The following is a 15,227-nucleotide window of genomic DNA, read 5'->3' as shown; positions in this document are numbered from 1 at the left end:
ACTAAACAATAGTTAAAATGATACATGCATGTGGCCACAATTTTAAAAATTAATGTAATACACCCCAAACCACTGAACTGTACACTTTAAATGTGTGAGTTGCATGGTGCAACATGAAAGAAGTTAGTTTATTTCCTATTTTACTTTGTCCATGCATTTGAGATCACTGTGGAGAACAGACAGATGTTGGCTCTTGCTTCCTGGTGCTAAGAAGTGGGGGTAGGGCACTCTTGGATGTGCTCTTATTCTTCCTGAGAGTTACAATAAATTTTGGCAAAAGTGGGGCATGATGGAGAGGGACTATGGCTAGGCAGGACTTTTTTTTTTTTTTAAATAAAGTTTATTTATTTTTGAGACAGAGACAGAACATGAACGGGGGAGGGTCAGAGAGAGGGAGACACAGAATCTGAAGTAGGCTCCAGGCTCTGAGCTGTCAGCACAGAGCCCGATGTGGGGCTCGAACTCACAGATCGTGAGATCATGATCTGAGCCGAAGTTAGATGCTTAACTGACTGGGCCACCCAGGCGCCCCTAGACAGGACTTTTGAGATGAAGGCTTGGAGGGAAACCCACTGAAGGCTTGGAAGGAAACAGTGCAACAAAAACTCACTAATTCTAAAATAACAACTAAGAATCAAGGCTGAGCTGATGAGCTAAAGCCAACACACAAATGAGCTTTAATGATTTCTTTTAAGCATGCAAGTGACATAATTATACTGGCATTTTTATTTACATCATGAGAGGAATGCAGGAATCCCACCTCTATATTTAGCTCGTTGTTCAATTTCAGCAGGTCATTGGGGACCTTGCATAAAACAGCTTCAGAATCTGAGTATATAGTCTCACAGCTCTTATTTCCAACTTTTAACACTTCACCTTTAACTGCTTCAGGGTCAATATCATTTCCCTGAAAGAGAAAAAAGGAGGTGGTTAACACTTCACAGTTTGGTAGGAATGCTAACAATTGTGCAAGAACATAAATATACTGCAAACACAGGCCATGTTGTTTGCCAAGGCACATAATTTTATGATATTCCTTTCCATGGGAATTGGATAGTTGCAAGAAAGCATGACCATTTTGGGGCACTAATTAGGGTTCAAAGCATTATAGTCTTTTTGTTTTGTTTTGTTTTTTAAGACTTTATTTTTAAGTAATCTCTATACCCAATGTGGGCCTCAAACTTACAACCCCGAGATCAAGAGTCACATGCCCTAGGAACTGAGCCCCTACAGCTTTCCCATCAAATTGGATTTTAGAGCAAAGGAGAGATTCTTATTTCACACCTTTCCAACCAAATTTACCTTATTAAAGTATAGTGGGTATCAATGGTTGGCATAAAGGAGGTAATTTAGAGATTCAGTTGTGCTAACACTGCCTCATGGAGTGACACTGAACCTTGGCTTCACTTTTAGAATCACATTGAGAGCTTTACAAAATAACTGATGCCTGGGTCCCATCTCCAGAGATTCTGATTTAATTGATCTATGTTAATATATTCCTTTTGTGTTTGAGTTTTCATCCTTTTCATCCTTTCTTCACAGCTGAATCTTATACATAAATAAATTCGTTTTTACAGAATGTCCCATGAGATGCCGTATGACCCTCATTATGATTTGAGAGCATGATTACATTATTCTGACCAATTATAGTTACATGGGGATTTAAAAAAAAATATGAAACTTGACATATTTAGTTGACTGAAAGCATTTAAAAAATACCAACATTTTGTTGAAGAAACCAATTGTTAGCCTTGGAAAAGAAGTGAAAACATAGGTACAACTTCTCATATCAAGACTTAGTAAGTGCAGTTATTTATTAAAAAGTGAAAAAGGAGATATATCAAAACATGGACAAACAGCAGCCAGTAATAACTACAGTGCTGCTACTTTGTTTTATGTGATCTTTAATACTTGGCAAACTGCTTTTATGTACACTGTCTTACATGGATCTCAATAGATTGGTAGGTCAGAAATCATTCTGGGAAAAGAAGATGGAAGGAAATACTTTTTTTCTAACATAAATCTGGATTCTAAGATAAAATGGGATAGAGACAAACTGTATGCTTCTATTTTCTAGATATTTCTAGAGGCAGTGTGTGTATGCCATTGAACCAGGTCAGCCACACAGGGCAATTCAACATAAAAGCACATAAATCTAACAGGTCACTTTGGGGCTTCAAATGACAACTTGTTGGTTAGGTCTGAGGAGGGGTAAGGCACTCACTCACATATTGGAGGGAATTCAGGGAATGACAAAGAAAAGAGATTAAAGAGCTGAAGGGCTTGATTTATGAGGGAATGACTAAAATGTGTCTTGCTTGCTTAGATAATAATGAAGGCTGGGGGAAGGGATGAACACACTACATTTGAACTCCAAATGCTCCTTTTAGGCACAGGCTCTCCTTGGATGTTGCATAAAGGTTTCTCTAAAACAAAAACAGACCATTCAGCTAAACACTGAACCCCTTTTCATTTGTGCCTAGTAAGGAACATACAATAAATAGTGACATACAAGTAATTATTATCAGCTTTGTATGTGTAATTGTTTTAAAAGTCTATAATCCAAGAAAAGTGATACTGGCAGCCCACTACTATATGCAGATGGGCCCAAGTCAGAAAAAAAAAAGGTATAGGGTACTTTTTGTCATTTAAAATAAACACAGCTTTATGGAGTTATGGGAAAAATGCATATGTTTAGAACTTTTATTATTTGCTTTTTATTATTTAATATTAACTATTATGAAATAAAAGAACATATTTATAAATTTGGCCCAGGTCTTCAGTCATTAAAATGGTAATATATTCTTTTAAATAAAGCAGCACAGGAAAAAACTTTCTGGTTTTTAATTCCCTATACACATAGAACAATTTAGAATTATAATTATCTCATTTTATCTTGTAAAGACAGCCCCACTGAGGTAGGTGTTATTGTCATTCTAGCTTTACATATTGAGAACTAAGGTTCAAGAAGGGACTAGGTTATGAAGCAAATCAATTCCATTTGATACAAATTCTACCTATCATCTGCTGTGTGTTAGACACATGTCCAGTTACTGAGAATATAAAGATGAACAAGAAGTTTTTCTTTTCACTGTAATGTTAAAATAAATACATTTCTAAAGTGAAAAGTAATTACTGCTAATGTGTTATATTAGGATGTTCCTTATTCCTTTCCTCTTCAACTCTGGCCAGGTGTGACACAGCATTTCCATCTAGGATTCAGGCCTCGGGATCCATGTCTGAGCTGGTTACAGAACACAACAGATGGGAGCAGCAGTATGTAAAATTTGAAAAATAGCATTGTAGCAGGAGGGATCTTACAAGATTTCACACATCCAGGTGGCCACAAGATTGAGTCTGGGAAAGACAGCTAAAGCAGTGAGGTGCAGGCTGGGCCCCGAGAGGCAATGGTCCAGGAAGCTTGGCAAGAGAAAATCAGTGAACTGGGGGAGATAGGGGTAGGAAGGGTGAGATTTCATCCCTCCTTCATCCAGAGGATAGGAGTCCCTCAGCTTAGGGACGAGGCCAAAGAACCTTGATAGAGGCTTAAAAACTGAGTTCCAGAGGATGTTAACAGACACTTGCAGAAGAAGGTTCCTGGTCATTTGGGGAAAGCTGCACGAACCAAAATTAAAATGGTTTCTTCATTAGCTAGTTGGGGCACTGTAAAACCTCTAATCTTCCCGTCCTCCTTTTCCTGTTTTAGCTGGCTTCTCCAGACTGGACTTCTGAGGCATCCCTATGGCCATATATATCAATATGCTCCAAAATAACATAAATCCTCAGGTCAGTGTCAGACAAACTTTGTTCCAGCATTACATACTGGGCTTCTCGACTTTCCAGAAAATATACTTTTGCACAAAAAGTCATATAATAAGATAATTAGGGAAAATATAGAATTTATTCACAAATATGTAAAAAATCAATTCTGTTTGAAGAGTCTAGGGTTATTTCATCTTAGGAACTGTATAGATATCTACAAACCATATAATAGAAAAGTTTCTCTATTATGAAAGGTATGTTGGTATACATTAAATGAAAGTTGATGTGAAAAGCATTGTAATCTAGTGGAAAGACGAAATTTGAAATCAAGAGGCTTGAGTGTGAATCCTAGTTCTGCTATTTGCTCCTTAGGTGGCCCACAACAAATCACCTAATCTTCTAAACCTATGTTTACTTATCTATAAATGGGGATAATCGTCACTGGACCTCTAAACCTCACAGGTCTATGTGACTCTGAAATGAAATAATATATGTCAAAGTAATGTATTAACTAATCTTTCACTAAATTTGTGAGTTACTGTTGACATAAATGTTGTGCCCTGGTATGTATTCCAAAGGAGACAGGTCTACTTTTGATGACCACTGTCCACAACTGGTCCTGGCTAACTTGATACCTTGGCCCTAAACTACTTCCCACGTCGATGGGATTTCTGGTTCATTCTTAGGAGTGATTGATCCTTGGTCTCTCCTACATTCTATTGATCCACACTTGGCTGACCCTCTTGGTCATGGTGTACTCATTTGGCCAGCTGCTGATTGAGGCAGTTCCCACAAGTAGGGCTGGAGACTATCACAATCTCTTTTTAGCAAGGAATTCTTGTATGTATGGCTGCTTGAGGAGCATGAACTCTCTCTGGCAATAAGGAGCAAATCTCTCTCTAAACACATAATTCTCTCCATAGCTTTCACTGATGGAATATGAATCTACTTTACACTTATGTTTTGAATGGTAATTGGACAAACACAACATGAAATAAAATGCCATCCTTTCTTTTGATAAAAACAGTCTACTGCATGTCCAGAAGGGCCTTTTCTTTCTTTTCTCATGCTTTCCTTTCCTTTGTTTCTGTCCCAAGAGAGACAGAGGTATAATGTGATTAACTTGAGAAACTGATAAAGGGTTAAACAGCTGTCACACAAATCTTCCATCTTAGATTTCCTCTTATATATAAGGAAAATGGAGTATGGAAGAAGACTGAGAATGATGATACCTAAATAATCCCTTCTAACCACCCCTTCTCTCCCCAGACTACCACTCTGTGACATGACAGATGTTATACACTTGTTAGAGAAAAGAATCATTCTGTAAGTAAGCAAAAAAAGAAAGTGTTTTGCGTCTATTTGCGGAGATCCCTTGGGCCATGTTGGGAATAGCACTGAAAGGCTGAGGATGATGTCAAATCATGTTTTTCTAGGTCCAACAATTTTGTAGGACATTGAATAATGGGTATTTAATTTACAGAAAAATAAGTTTTCTCTTCCATATAGGACCATGCTTGGAAGGGCAGATAAAGAACCATTTATCTCTAATCCTTCCATCAGAGATACAGGAACAGAAAAATAGTCTTTATCTGGGTGTAAAAACATTTGCAAATAAACCTTTGTTTTCATCAAGAAAAACCAAATGGAATCTTTCAAATGGCAAACACAGTAATTGTTGAAAGCAAAAGGTCACACTAGATTAGTTTTATTGAAAAAAAAAAGAAGTGATAAAAGCTCTTTCTCCTTCTCTAAAACTAATTAAAGAAGCAGATGAAAGAACTTTGCTGTGGTAAACATGCTGTTCACTGAAGCAGGCTTCCATTTAATTTCATGCTGGGCTTGCTTAATTATTGTATAAAACACAATTCAAGGTTAGTAAACTTACATGACTATGAACGTGTGCATGAATTTGGCTGTGGATAAAATCTTTTTGAAAAAGCAGAAAAATTTTGGTAGAAATACATTATTACTTGGGTGAGATGATCTATAGTAACTTACATTACATGTAAACAAGAACTATCCTATTACTTTGTGTTTGTTCATATTTGCATTCAGGCTATCTTTCAGGGAAAAAAAGTCTGAATGTCTAAAACAATATGTTGAAGGATTAATGTGACTGGGGCTATTGATATAGTCTTGATCATTTTGCCCATTTTATTACTTACTACTTGAAGTAAAAATGATTGAAGTGATGTAAGAGGGCTGTACTCTAGTCTTTGTTTTGCTACTGTTCCATCACCTGTCAAACCACTTAAACTCCCTGGGCTTTAGTGTTCTTTGTTGCAACAGGCTGGGTTAGAAAAAACGATCTGTTATTCTCCAATTAAATTACATTTGGAGGCTAATATATTCCTAAGGTAGAGGAAATCCAGCTCATTTAGAAATCAGTTTAGAGAGGACCATACCCAGATACAAAATTCCCAGTATTCTAAGGAAGTACAGAACTACAAGTGATGCATTTACTTTCATAGCTCTTACCTTTTATATTATAATGAGCACATTTAGGTGTTCAGGGAAATGTATAACATCAGCAAGATAATGCATTACAGGCAGCCTATTTAACAGATCGTGTCCCACATTTGCTACTTTTTAATACACACACAAGAAACAATTTTTAAATGCTTCATTAAAAAGCAGTCCACGATTACACTTACCTTTTAGTCTTAATGCCAAAAAGATTTGTTTTTCAGAGTTTAGATATTTGCTGATGTAGTATAAGATAATGACCTAGTACAAAAATTCTATTCATATAGCTATGAAGTCAATTAAGTTCAAGTTGATGATTTAAGAGAATATCTTTAAGCGTTTCTTACCTTAATTTCCAGTACATTTTCATTGCCTATTGAGATCATCACTGGCTTTTCAAAAGGCTTAAACACAGGATTATGTACATAAATGAGATCAAAGTATTTGGAATGGATCCCATCTAACATGAAAAAGGCTTTGGTTTTCAGAGGGAGTTGCAGATTCAGCTGTTGCAGTGAAGGAGTTGTACAGCAGATTATCTCTGAATTAGAGCGATGGTGACATGCCTATAGTAAGACACAATTATCCACTGTAGACAGAATACAGCCAAACAACATCAATAGCAACTTCCACATTTCATTGTTTTAGACAATCAATTGAAAATATGTAATTTTTGAAAAAAAAATCTGCATTTAACTTCCTAATGTTAAAGAACACATTTCGGAAAGTATGATAGATGCAATATTATCCAAATAACACCGTCTTTAAAGGAATGCAGAACTTCATTTGCCTTGAATAAGCTATATGGATCTGAAGCTGGCTCTCCCTCTGTCACTTTTATTTTCCTTAAGATGACAAGACAGTCACCTGAAGGGACTGCCTCTTCATTTATGAAACAGCTATGGGACAGTGAGAGCTGGACTTTGTGTGGTGAGAAGTCCTTGATTCACATCAGACCTTTAAAATAAGCCATGACAATCAGGGCAAAGCCCTTGCTAGGAGACTCAGTTTTCTGAAGTAAGAATTGAAATTAAAAGTGTGTGATACTACATGGTATAGAGTATGTTGTCGTCAACTACCAAGCACCATACTGCTGACATTATAATTAGCTATGTAGTCGGGTCATCTGTTTGATGTGTTTTAAGCCTCAATTTCTGAGTGTCAGGTTCTATGCAAAATACTTTACAGGCAGGTCTCATTTAATTTTCACGGTTCTATGAGAGGTGCTATGATTACCCACATTTTACAAGATGAAGAAACTAAGCTTTTGAGCTAGTGTCATTAGACGAGGTCACACAACTCTGAGTGGCAAAGTGGGAACATAAGTCCTAGGTCACTGGCTCAACTTCACTGACTTAATTCCCATGCGATATGGCTTCTTGCTCTCTCTCTATATGTATTCTATATTGGTAGATTTTTTCCTACACTATTTTACAAAGTCTCTGCTATTATTATTTCATGTGCTTTCATCTCTCATTTCAAATCTTCCCCTTTGGAATTCTGATTTATGGAAGTTTGGAAAATGTGGTTTCCTCTTGATTGTGCTTAGACCAAACCAGCAACACAAAGTGGCACATTTGAGGTTAAATGGTTGTATTTTTTCCCCAAGGAAAAGACAAACAAGCAACAACATCCTTAGATTTCCTTTTCTTTGACAAGTAGAGTTGGAGATAAAACAATTACTTATGCCCACAATAGAAAAAGGACTCAGGATATACATAAAAAGCACAAGCAAAATTTAGTATTTGATATTTTCTTTTAAAAATAATGAAAAAAAATTATCCTACATTTTAAAATGTATGCTGTAAGCAGATAAAGAAAACAGATACATAGATATAGAAATAAAATGTTAGTTTTATATCAAATTCATATTATAATGCCAAAAGCTATTTATTCCTATCATCTTGAAAAGTGGAAATGAACAGTGTTACTGCCAGTACAATAATTCTCTATTAACAACAAGAAATTTGAAAACTGTATAGTAAACTGCTGGCTTCTGGGATATAATGTGTATTAATATTAATTTTGTTAAGGAGGTGGTTAGTATTTTTATTTTAAAAGATTAGAGTGTGTTGAACTTAAAAATTATCATGGCTAGATCAGTATACTGAAATCAGACCTGGCCAAGAGTTTTTATTTGTTAAATAATAAATGGGTTCAATTCATCATGCTCAGCTTCAAATTCTATAAGCACCAAGGAACACAGAAGAACACACATTTCTTTATGAAGTAGTTCTCAATAAACAACAGTCAAGTAGAATTCTTCATTCTTGTCCAATTCTAATGCAGAGCTCTATTGTGCTAATATGTTTGTGGCTAAAACAATAGAAGTTTATATTTTCAGATATGTAGAGATAAGATTTTTATCTCCTACCATTATTTGAATCTTCCTTGGGTTATGGAACTCTTATGTCTCACGCCTAAGAGATTTTTAAATAAATTAAAAAGTTGATTACAAATGAATGAATAAAGCCAAAAGGTGTTCTACATGTCATCATAATGCTGGTGAGGGAGGAGGAAATTTAGCCATTATTTTAATAACCTAGGCTCACCATAAATTAGATATTGCTAATCATTTCTCAGATTTCTAAAGAGTCCCATGCCAATACCAAAAAAGGGTATTCTTACTTGGTTAATGAAAAATTGTTCTGTTTGGCTGTGAAGAAGTGATGTTCCTTAAATTAATAGCAGTGGTATTCTAACTTTGTTTGTGGCCATGTGTGGGGATTGGTTTTAAAGCTCTCTACTTCATACGGTGACTCCCTGGAGTACAATCTCTCAGGAATATGATAAAAATCTAATAATACTCTTTAGAGGTGATGCAATGTGGCTGATTGAGAAGGTCAAGAAAAATCTCATTGGAGGTGACCCTATTGTTTGGTGATTTGGCTTGACATTTTTAGCCCCAAATTGGTTTTTGTAATTAAAGAACACTGTGGCCTTAGTCTTCAAGAAATATTGGATGGTGAATAGAAAAGAAAGTGCTATAATTTAATCTATCACCTGCCCAATCAAGACCCTGCTTGAGAGAGGGCACTTAGAACTTTCATTTTTAGTTGAGTGCACAAGTCCAACTAGATTATGGTATTTGACATTAGAGAAAAATGTCAACAAAAATATGAAATCTTTGTAAATAACTTCAACCTTCCTAAAGTCTAAATGAAAACTGCCACTTTAATATGATCTATATAAATTGTTAGACCACAAAATAGGTCACTTTGAAGGAGGCATTCAGTTAAATTTTGACTGACCTTGCAAATAAAAGGAGGGAAGGTGGAGAAATACCAAGCAACAAACAGTCTAGGACATCAGTCTAATGGTCCTTCTCATTACTTGATAACATGCTAACAAAGGGACAAGAAGAACAGTAAGAACACCGTTCTTACACTGGGATGTAAGAACATACATAGTGTGCCTGCCACTTAGACAAGGATGCTGCTGCAAGATTACAACAAAAGGGATAATAGGGGTAATGTCCTCTGCTGCATTAAAAAAAGGGGGAGATAGAGGAATTCTATGGACTGTTTATGCCCCTCCCAAATTCACATGTTGTAATCCTAATCCTCAGCATGATTGTAGTTGGAGATGGGGCCTTGGGAAGGTAATTAGTGGAGTTCTTATGAAGGAGTTAGTGCCCTTATAAGAAGAGACACAGAGAGCTTGCTTCCTCTTTCACTCTCTGCCATGTGAGGATACAATGAGAAGATGGTCTTCTGCAAATCAGAAACAGTGCCTTTACCAGACACCTTGATCTTGGGTTTTCCAGCCTTTGGAACTGCGAGAAATAAGTGTTTGTTGTTTAAGCCACCCAGTCTATGGGGTTTTTATTATAGCAGCCTGAACTAAGACAGGGAATGACGTAGTTTCCATCTGTACTATCTTTAAAAACACTGCCTCAAGTTGGTACTCATCATTTGTGTCTAAGCATTTTGTGTGTATATGTGCATTTTACAATGTTAGGCTGAGACAAGATAATTTTAGTTGTTGAATAAAATATACTATTTGACCTGTGCTGCAAGGAAGGGAACTAGCAATCAGAAGCAAAACCCAAATGTCCTCTGCACACTGAAAACCAGTGGTAAAGGTAGAGATGCACAGCTTTAAGTACAACCATCACTCAAAGGACTTACCACTGTAAAGTTCCTTCTTGTTTCATGTACACTTATTACCATCCTTAGGACACTAACTGAATTCAGGTTTTTCCCAACAGCTGTTATGGTGCTCCCACCACTGAAAAATAAAGTAGAAAAACAGCAATATTGAGGGGTACCTGGGTAGCTCAGTCAGTTAAGCATTCCAACTCTTGGTTTCAGCTCAGGTTGTGATATCATGGTTCGTGAGATCAAGCCCCGTGTTGGGATCCACACTTGAGAGTGTGGAACCTCTCAAGATTCTCTTTTTTTCTCTCTGCCCTTCCTCTGCTTACATGTAAGCACTCACACTCTTTCTCAAAATAAATAAATAAATAAATAAATAAATAAATAAATAAATAAATAAACACAGCAATAAGGAGAGGTTCTTTCTCTACCAAATATTTTAAGAAATAAGTTAAATTAAACCACATGTAGTGATTGCAAGATATAGTCAGAACCAAAGTCAAATAGAGGTTCAGTGGTAACTCTTCTTTGGAAACAACTTACTTAACTTGAAAATATTTTTAAAAATTCCTATTTCATCAGTTGAAGAAATGCATTTTTCTTTTTAGCCACAAAGTATGCAAAAGAAATATTTTTTCTCTCTCTTAAAAATAAATCAAAGAAAAACGAACTTTACTGTGTTAGACTGGCAGAATTAATGGAAACAAGGCAGACTGAACTGGATCCAATGAGATACTGATTCAAAGGTAATCTAGTGTAGGGAAAAGCTATATCTAAAGTAGGCAGAGCAAAAAAACACTGAAGAATGGAAGGAAAAAAAGGTAATTCCACTTTTGGGCACTAAAGTTAGTACAGAATTGACATGTATGTAAGTGCATAAATACTATGGTGCCACATTGAACTATTTCACTGAAATCCATTTAAAACGTAATAGAGTAGGATAAAATGTTTCTTGGCATGAACCTAGCAATGATAAAATTAAATTGTACTCAGAACCTGAATGTAGTTTTCACTCCTGAATTGGAAAGGCAGCCTTTAAAAGAAATGCAACCGCATCAAAGCCAGAGATAAAACTGCAGTTCCTCTTGGCTATTTGACAGACAAATCATCCGTATGTTCATTATTTTCTTACACCCATCAGAAGCTTTTACTTACCTAATAAAAGATTTGGTTGGATGAATTGCATAGACAATGGGGTCTTCCTGGTAACTGAAACTGTTCATCTCTCGGTTGGCTAAGTCAATTTTCAATTTAATAGGAAACTCAGTTGGAATGGTTTGAGCTGGGGTATAACATTCGAGAATACTATCTGACACACTGAACAAAAAAAATTAAGAAAATTGACCTTAGCTATTAGATATACATATTTTAGAATTATATGCACAAAAGTATATCACTCAATGGCTCCTAAATGAGAATTTCCAGATGTGTCTAGAAAAAAGTTCTTTCTAATGCAGCCTATTTACATTTGACTGGATCCCAAACTCAGCCTTGTTATAGACAAGCCATCTTTGACTTCAGAACATTTGGGATTTTAAGCAATTTTTAAAGTATCTTTTTGGTACTTGATTAAACTGAGCTCTTTCACCTCTAAGAAACAGAAACATAACTTCTTTCTAAACCCAATCTCCCCCATGTTTCTCACCTCCCCAAAGTGATTTAATCTAATTGTAAATATTTATGGAAATGTTTATTTTAATTTACTGTCAATTACCAGAATCTCACAGCTCACAGCATAGCTAGGATACTAAGATGTAATGTAACAGTAGAGAAGGTAGCTGGGAAGATGAAACTTAAAAGTGGAATTAATAAACATAATGGAAGGGTAAAAAAGTCAGCAAAAAGGTAGATGGATATGGGGAAAGAAATTTTGTCAGTATGGGAGTAAATAATATGCATCTTGATTTTCCTCCACAAAAAAAACCAAAACAAAACAATCTCTTCTTGATTTGTTAGGTACAGATACTAATCCTACTTAACTGATACAACAAAAAGTAAATTCACAACACCTTTTTAAAGTACACGTTTTTCCACCAATTGAAATGTGTCTAGAATTCCCACTGTTAAGGTACTTTCCAGTTAAAGTAAGCAAGGTGCCACCGGTCTTAGGACCATAACTTGGAAAAATACTTGTTATTACAGGATCCTGGATGGGAAATAAAAACAAAACAAAACAAAGTAACTTGTTGATTTTATAACTAAACAAATTTGGTACCAAATATCCTAGTTCATGAGAACTGTAGTGCTTAGACTTACCACATAGGAAAATGTACTGTATTGTGCTGTCCCTCGCCCATTTGAAATAATTATGGATATATTGAAATGCTCATTCACTGCAGGACCAACTGTGCATTTCAACCTGAAAAAAACCCGAAGTTTAATATGTTGCAAATCCAAAGGCTTTTTCTGGTTTGGCTGTTTTATATGAAGGAACATTAGCTCTAAATTATGATGAGCTGGATACTCTGAATAGCAAGTAGAGTTTTGTGGTAAGCATTAGGGCTAAAAATTGTATATTTCTAGTTCTGTACTATTACACTTCACACAGACAAAACAGCAACAGTTAAATCTCATCTGTGCAGACCTCACCAACTGAAAAATTCATAATAATCTAAGTGTAATCCTCTAAAATTGTAGGCATAATGTTTGGTATTCTTAAGATAAATATTTCAACAGCATATGAAACAATGGGATAATAATAAATAAACCAAATCTCTTCATTAAAGAATGTCAACAGGCACATTTCTGTAATTACATGTATCATGTGTGTATTTAAATTATTTTAAAAATAATGAAATTGTGACAGACTTTCCATAGAATTATTTTTTTAAATATTAAAAAAATAAAATAAAATAAAACATTTATTTATTTTGAGAGAGAGAGAGAAAGAGTGCACAAGCAGGGGAGAGGCAGAGAGAGAATCCCAAGCAGTCTCTGTGCTGGCGTGATCTCACAAACCATGATCTCATGACCTGAGCCAAAATCAAGAGTTGGATGCTTAACTGACTGAGCCACCTAGGTGCCCCTCCATATAATTCTTTTTGAATTAATAATGTTATAGTCTTGAAAAAGTATAAATATGATTTTTTTGTTAAACAACTATTCAAAGAAGAAAATGAATTATGTTTCACTTTTACAGGTTATAATATATAATGCAAGGAGTAAGAACTTACAAGGAAGATTTCTAGAATGGATTTGTTTTTCCATTAACAAGTATGACATTACTTGACGTTTTGGTTTCAGTAAATGAGTAGACTTAGACCTCTGTGCCCTGGAAGAAATTCTACAAGGTATAAAATAATTACTTGATAGGATAGTTTCAACCATAAAACTTGAAATGTTTGATTGTTATTACTAAATGATAACTAAAAACTTCTGGATTCTCTGTTCATTATGGGATTTACATTTGATAGAAGGTACATGTAGAAAATGGCAGAAGAAGCATGTATTTTGGATCAGGAGAGTTGAGTTAGAAGGCCTATTAAGCTCTTATTCTCTGGATTGCCTCTGCTAAACTACACTCCACCTTTCTGAACTTCAGGTACCACCTTTGTAAAATAGGTCTAGTATTGCTATCTCCTGGGATTTGGGAATGGCTAAATGAGATACCTTTCCATTACAGTACCAATAAATATCAACTGAAGATAAATTTAAATGCATCAAAAATAGAAAGAAAGAAAGAAAGAAAGAAAGAAAGAAAGAAAGAAAGAAATTCTCAAAAATATGACTGAGCTGCTTCACTACATTTCTGAGGTTTAGAAAGTGAATTTAGAAGACAGGGTCTATATTGAGCTGTTTACTGATTTTTATAGAAAAAGCCATTGGAGACTCTATATTTGAAGACTTTAAAGATGGAGCAACCCTAGCCAGTGCTGTTCTTTCAAATCTACCCAAACAATTTCTGAAGAAATGTAACAAAAATGGTTTCAAAATTCCCAGATGCTGGATTCTTCTTTTCCTTACTAGGTAATGCCACCTTTCTTCTTTATTAATCCTGGTAAGTAAATAGGATTAAAAACAAAACAGTTCCACTAGGGATGTTACAAGGCCAAGACCCTTTTTTAACTCAAGACATGGACTTTTGGGATAATTTTACAAGCTTTCATCTTGAAACACAACCTGTTTTCCAACCACACCCCAGCAAAACATTTTAAGATCCTTACATATTTGTTGTGCTCTCACTTAAGGTCAAAGTGCAGCTCTCATTTCCAAGGAAAACTCTAGTTTTCTTTAAATCAAATTTATTATTCCTCCTGAATCCAAAGTCCCAGCCACACACAGTGAGCATTGTTCCTCCTTCCAGGGGTGCACTGGTTGGGAAAACCTACAAGGACAACCGAAAACTTAAAAAAAATTCAAGACATTATCCTTCATTTGTGTGCAAAACAAAATATATATCCTCAGTCTAAAATTCTTCTATCCTGCCACTATCTAAAAAAACAAAACAAAAAAACAAAACTGAAAAAGTGTCACAAATTTCACAGAATCTGGAACAAATATGAAAATTACCTAACATGCTGATGAACAAAAGCTGTTTTCAGGAGATCCAGAGATGGGACAGAAAGCAGATTCAGCCTGGGTGGAAATGAAGGGTCTTTGTGGGTCACTCTGAAGTGAATTCATCTAGTAATCTTCTAGGTTGGAATAGACACAGTTTGGGCCCAGACTTTTACATGTTTGTAACTCTCATTATAACTCCTTCATGGGCCTCCAGATCAAACTCTGATCAAAAATCCTTCATGTGCCCTAGAAGCCAAGCACCAACATGTGCCTTGCTCCATGCACCAGCTGGGTGTTTGCTATAGTCTTGTGCTATGGTACTCCCCACCCAGAGAAGAAATTCACACAGTAAAAACACCTCTTGGTGTCCAGTGTTTTCATAATTGCATTCAGCAGCTA

General features: G+C 35.6%; 1 protein-coding gene across 3 annotated transcripts in view; it reads right to left on the bottom strand.

The window, feature by feature from the left end:
• The window catches only part of MET (MET proto-oncogene, receptor tyrosine kinase), a 111,797-nt gene that overhangs the window by 26,211 nt on the left and 70,359 nt on the right, over positions 1-15,227 (bottom strand). For all 3 annotated transcript variants that reach the window (XM_060632960.3, XM_060632959.3, XM_078440234.2), the window contains exons 6-12: positions 14,492-14,652; positions 12,585-12,687; positions 12,338-12,474; positions 11,484-11,645; positions 10,362-10,461; positions 6,579-6,797; positions 761-907 (exon numbers count right to left, since the gene is read on the bottom strand). In XM_060632960.3, the coding sequence (XP_060488943.3) occupies positions 761-907; positions 6,579-6,797; positions 10,362-10,461; positions 11,484-11,645; positions 12,338-12,474; positions 12,585-12,687; positions 14,492-14,652 (1,029 nt within the window). The remainder of the gene's footprint in view (positions 1-760; positions 908-6,578; positions 6,798-10,361; positions 10,462-11,483; positions 11,646-12,337; positions 12,475-12,584; positions 12,688-14,491; positions 14,653-15,227) is intronic.

The sequence above is a fragment of the Panthera onca genome, chromosome A2, assembly GCF_046562875.1.
Source record: "Panthera onca isolate mPanOnc1 chromosome A2, mPanOnc1 haplotype 2, whole genome shotgun sequence".
Classification (NCBI taxonomy): Eukaryota; Metazoa; Chordata; class Mammalia; order Carnivora; family Felidae; genus Panthera; species Panthera onca.
Note: the sequence above shows the minus strand (reverse complement) of the source record. Positions and strands in the feature narration are given on the sequence as shown.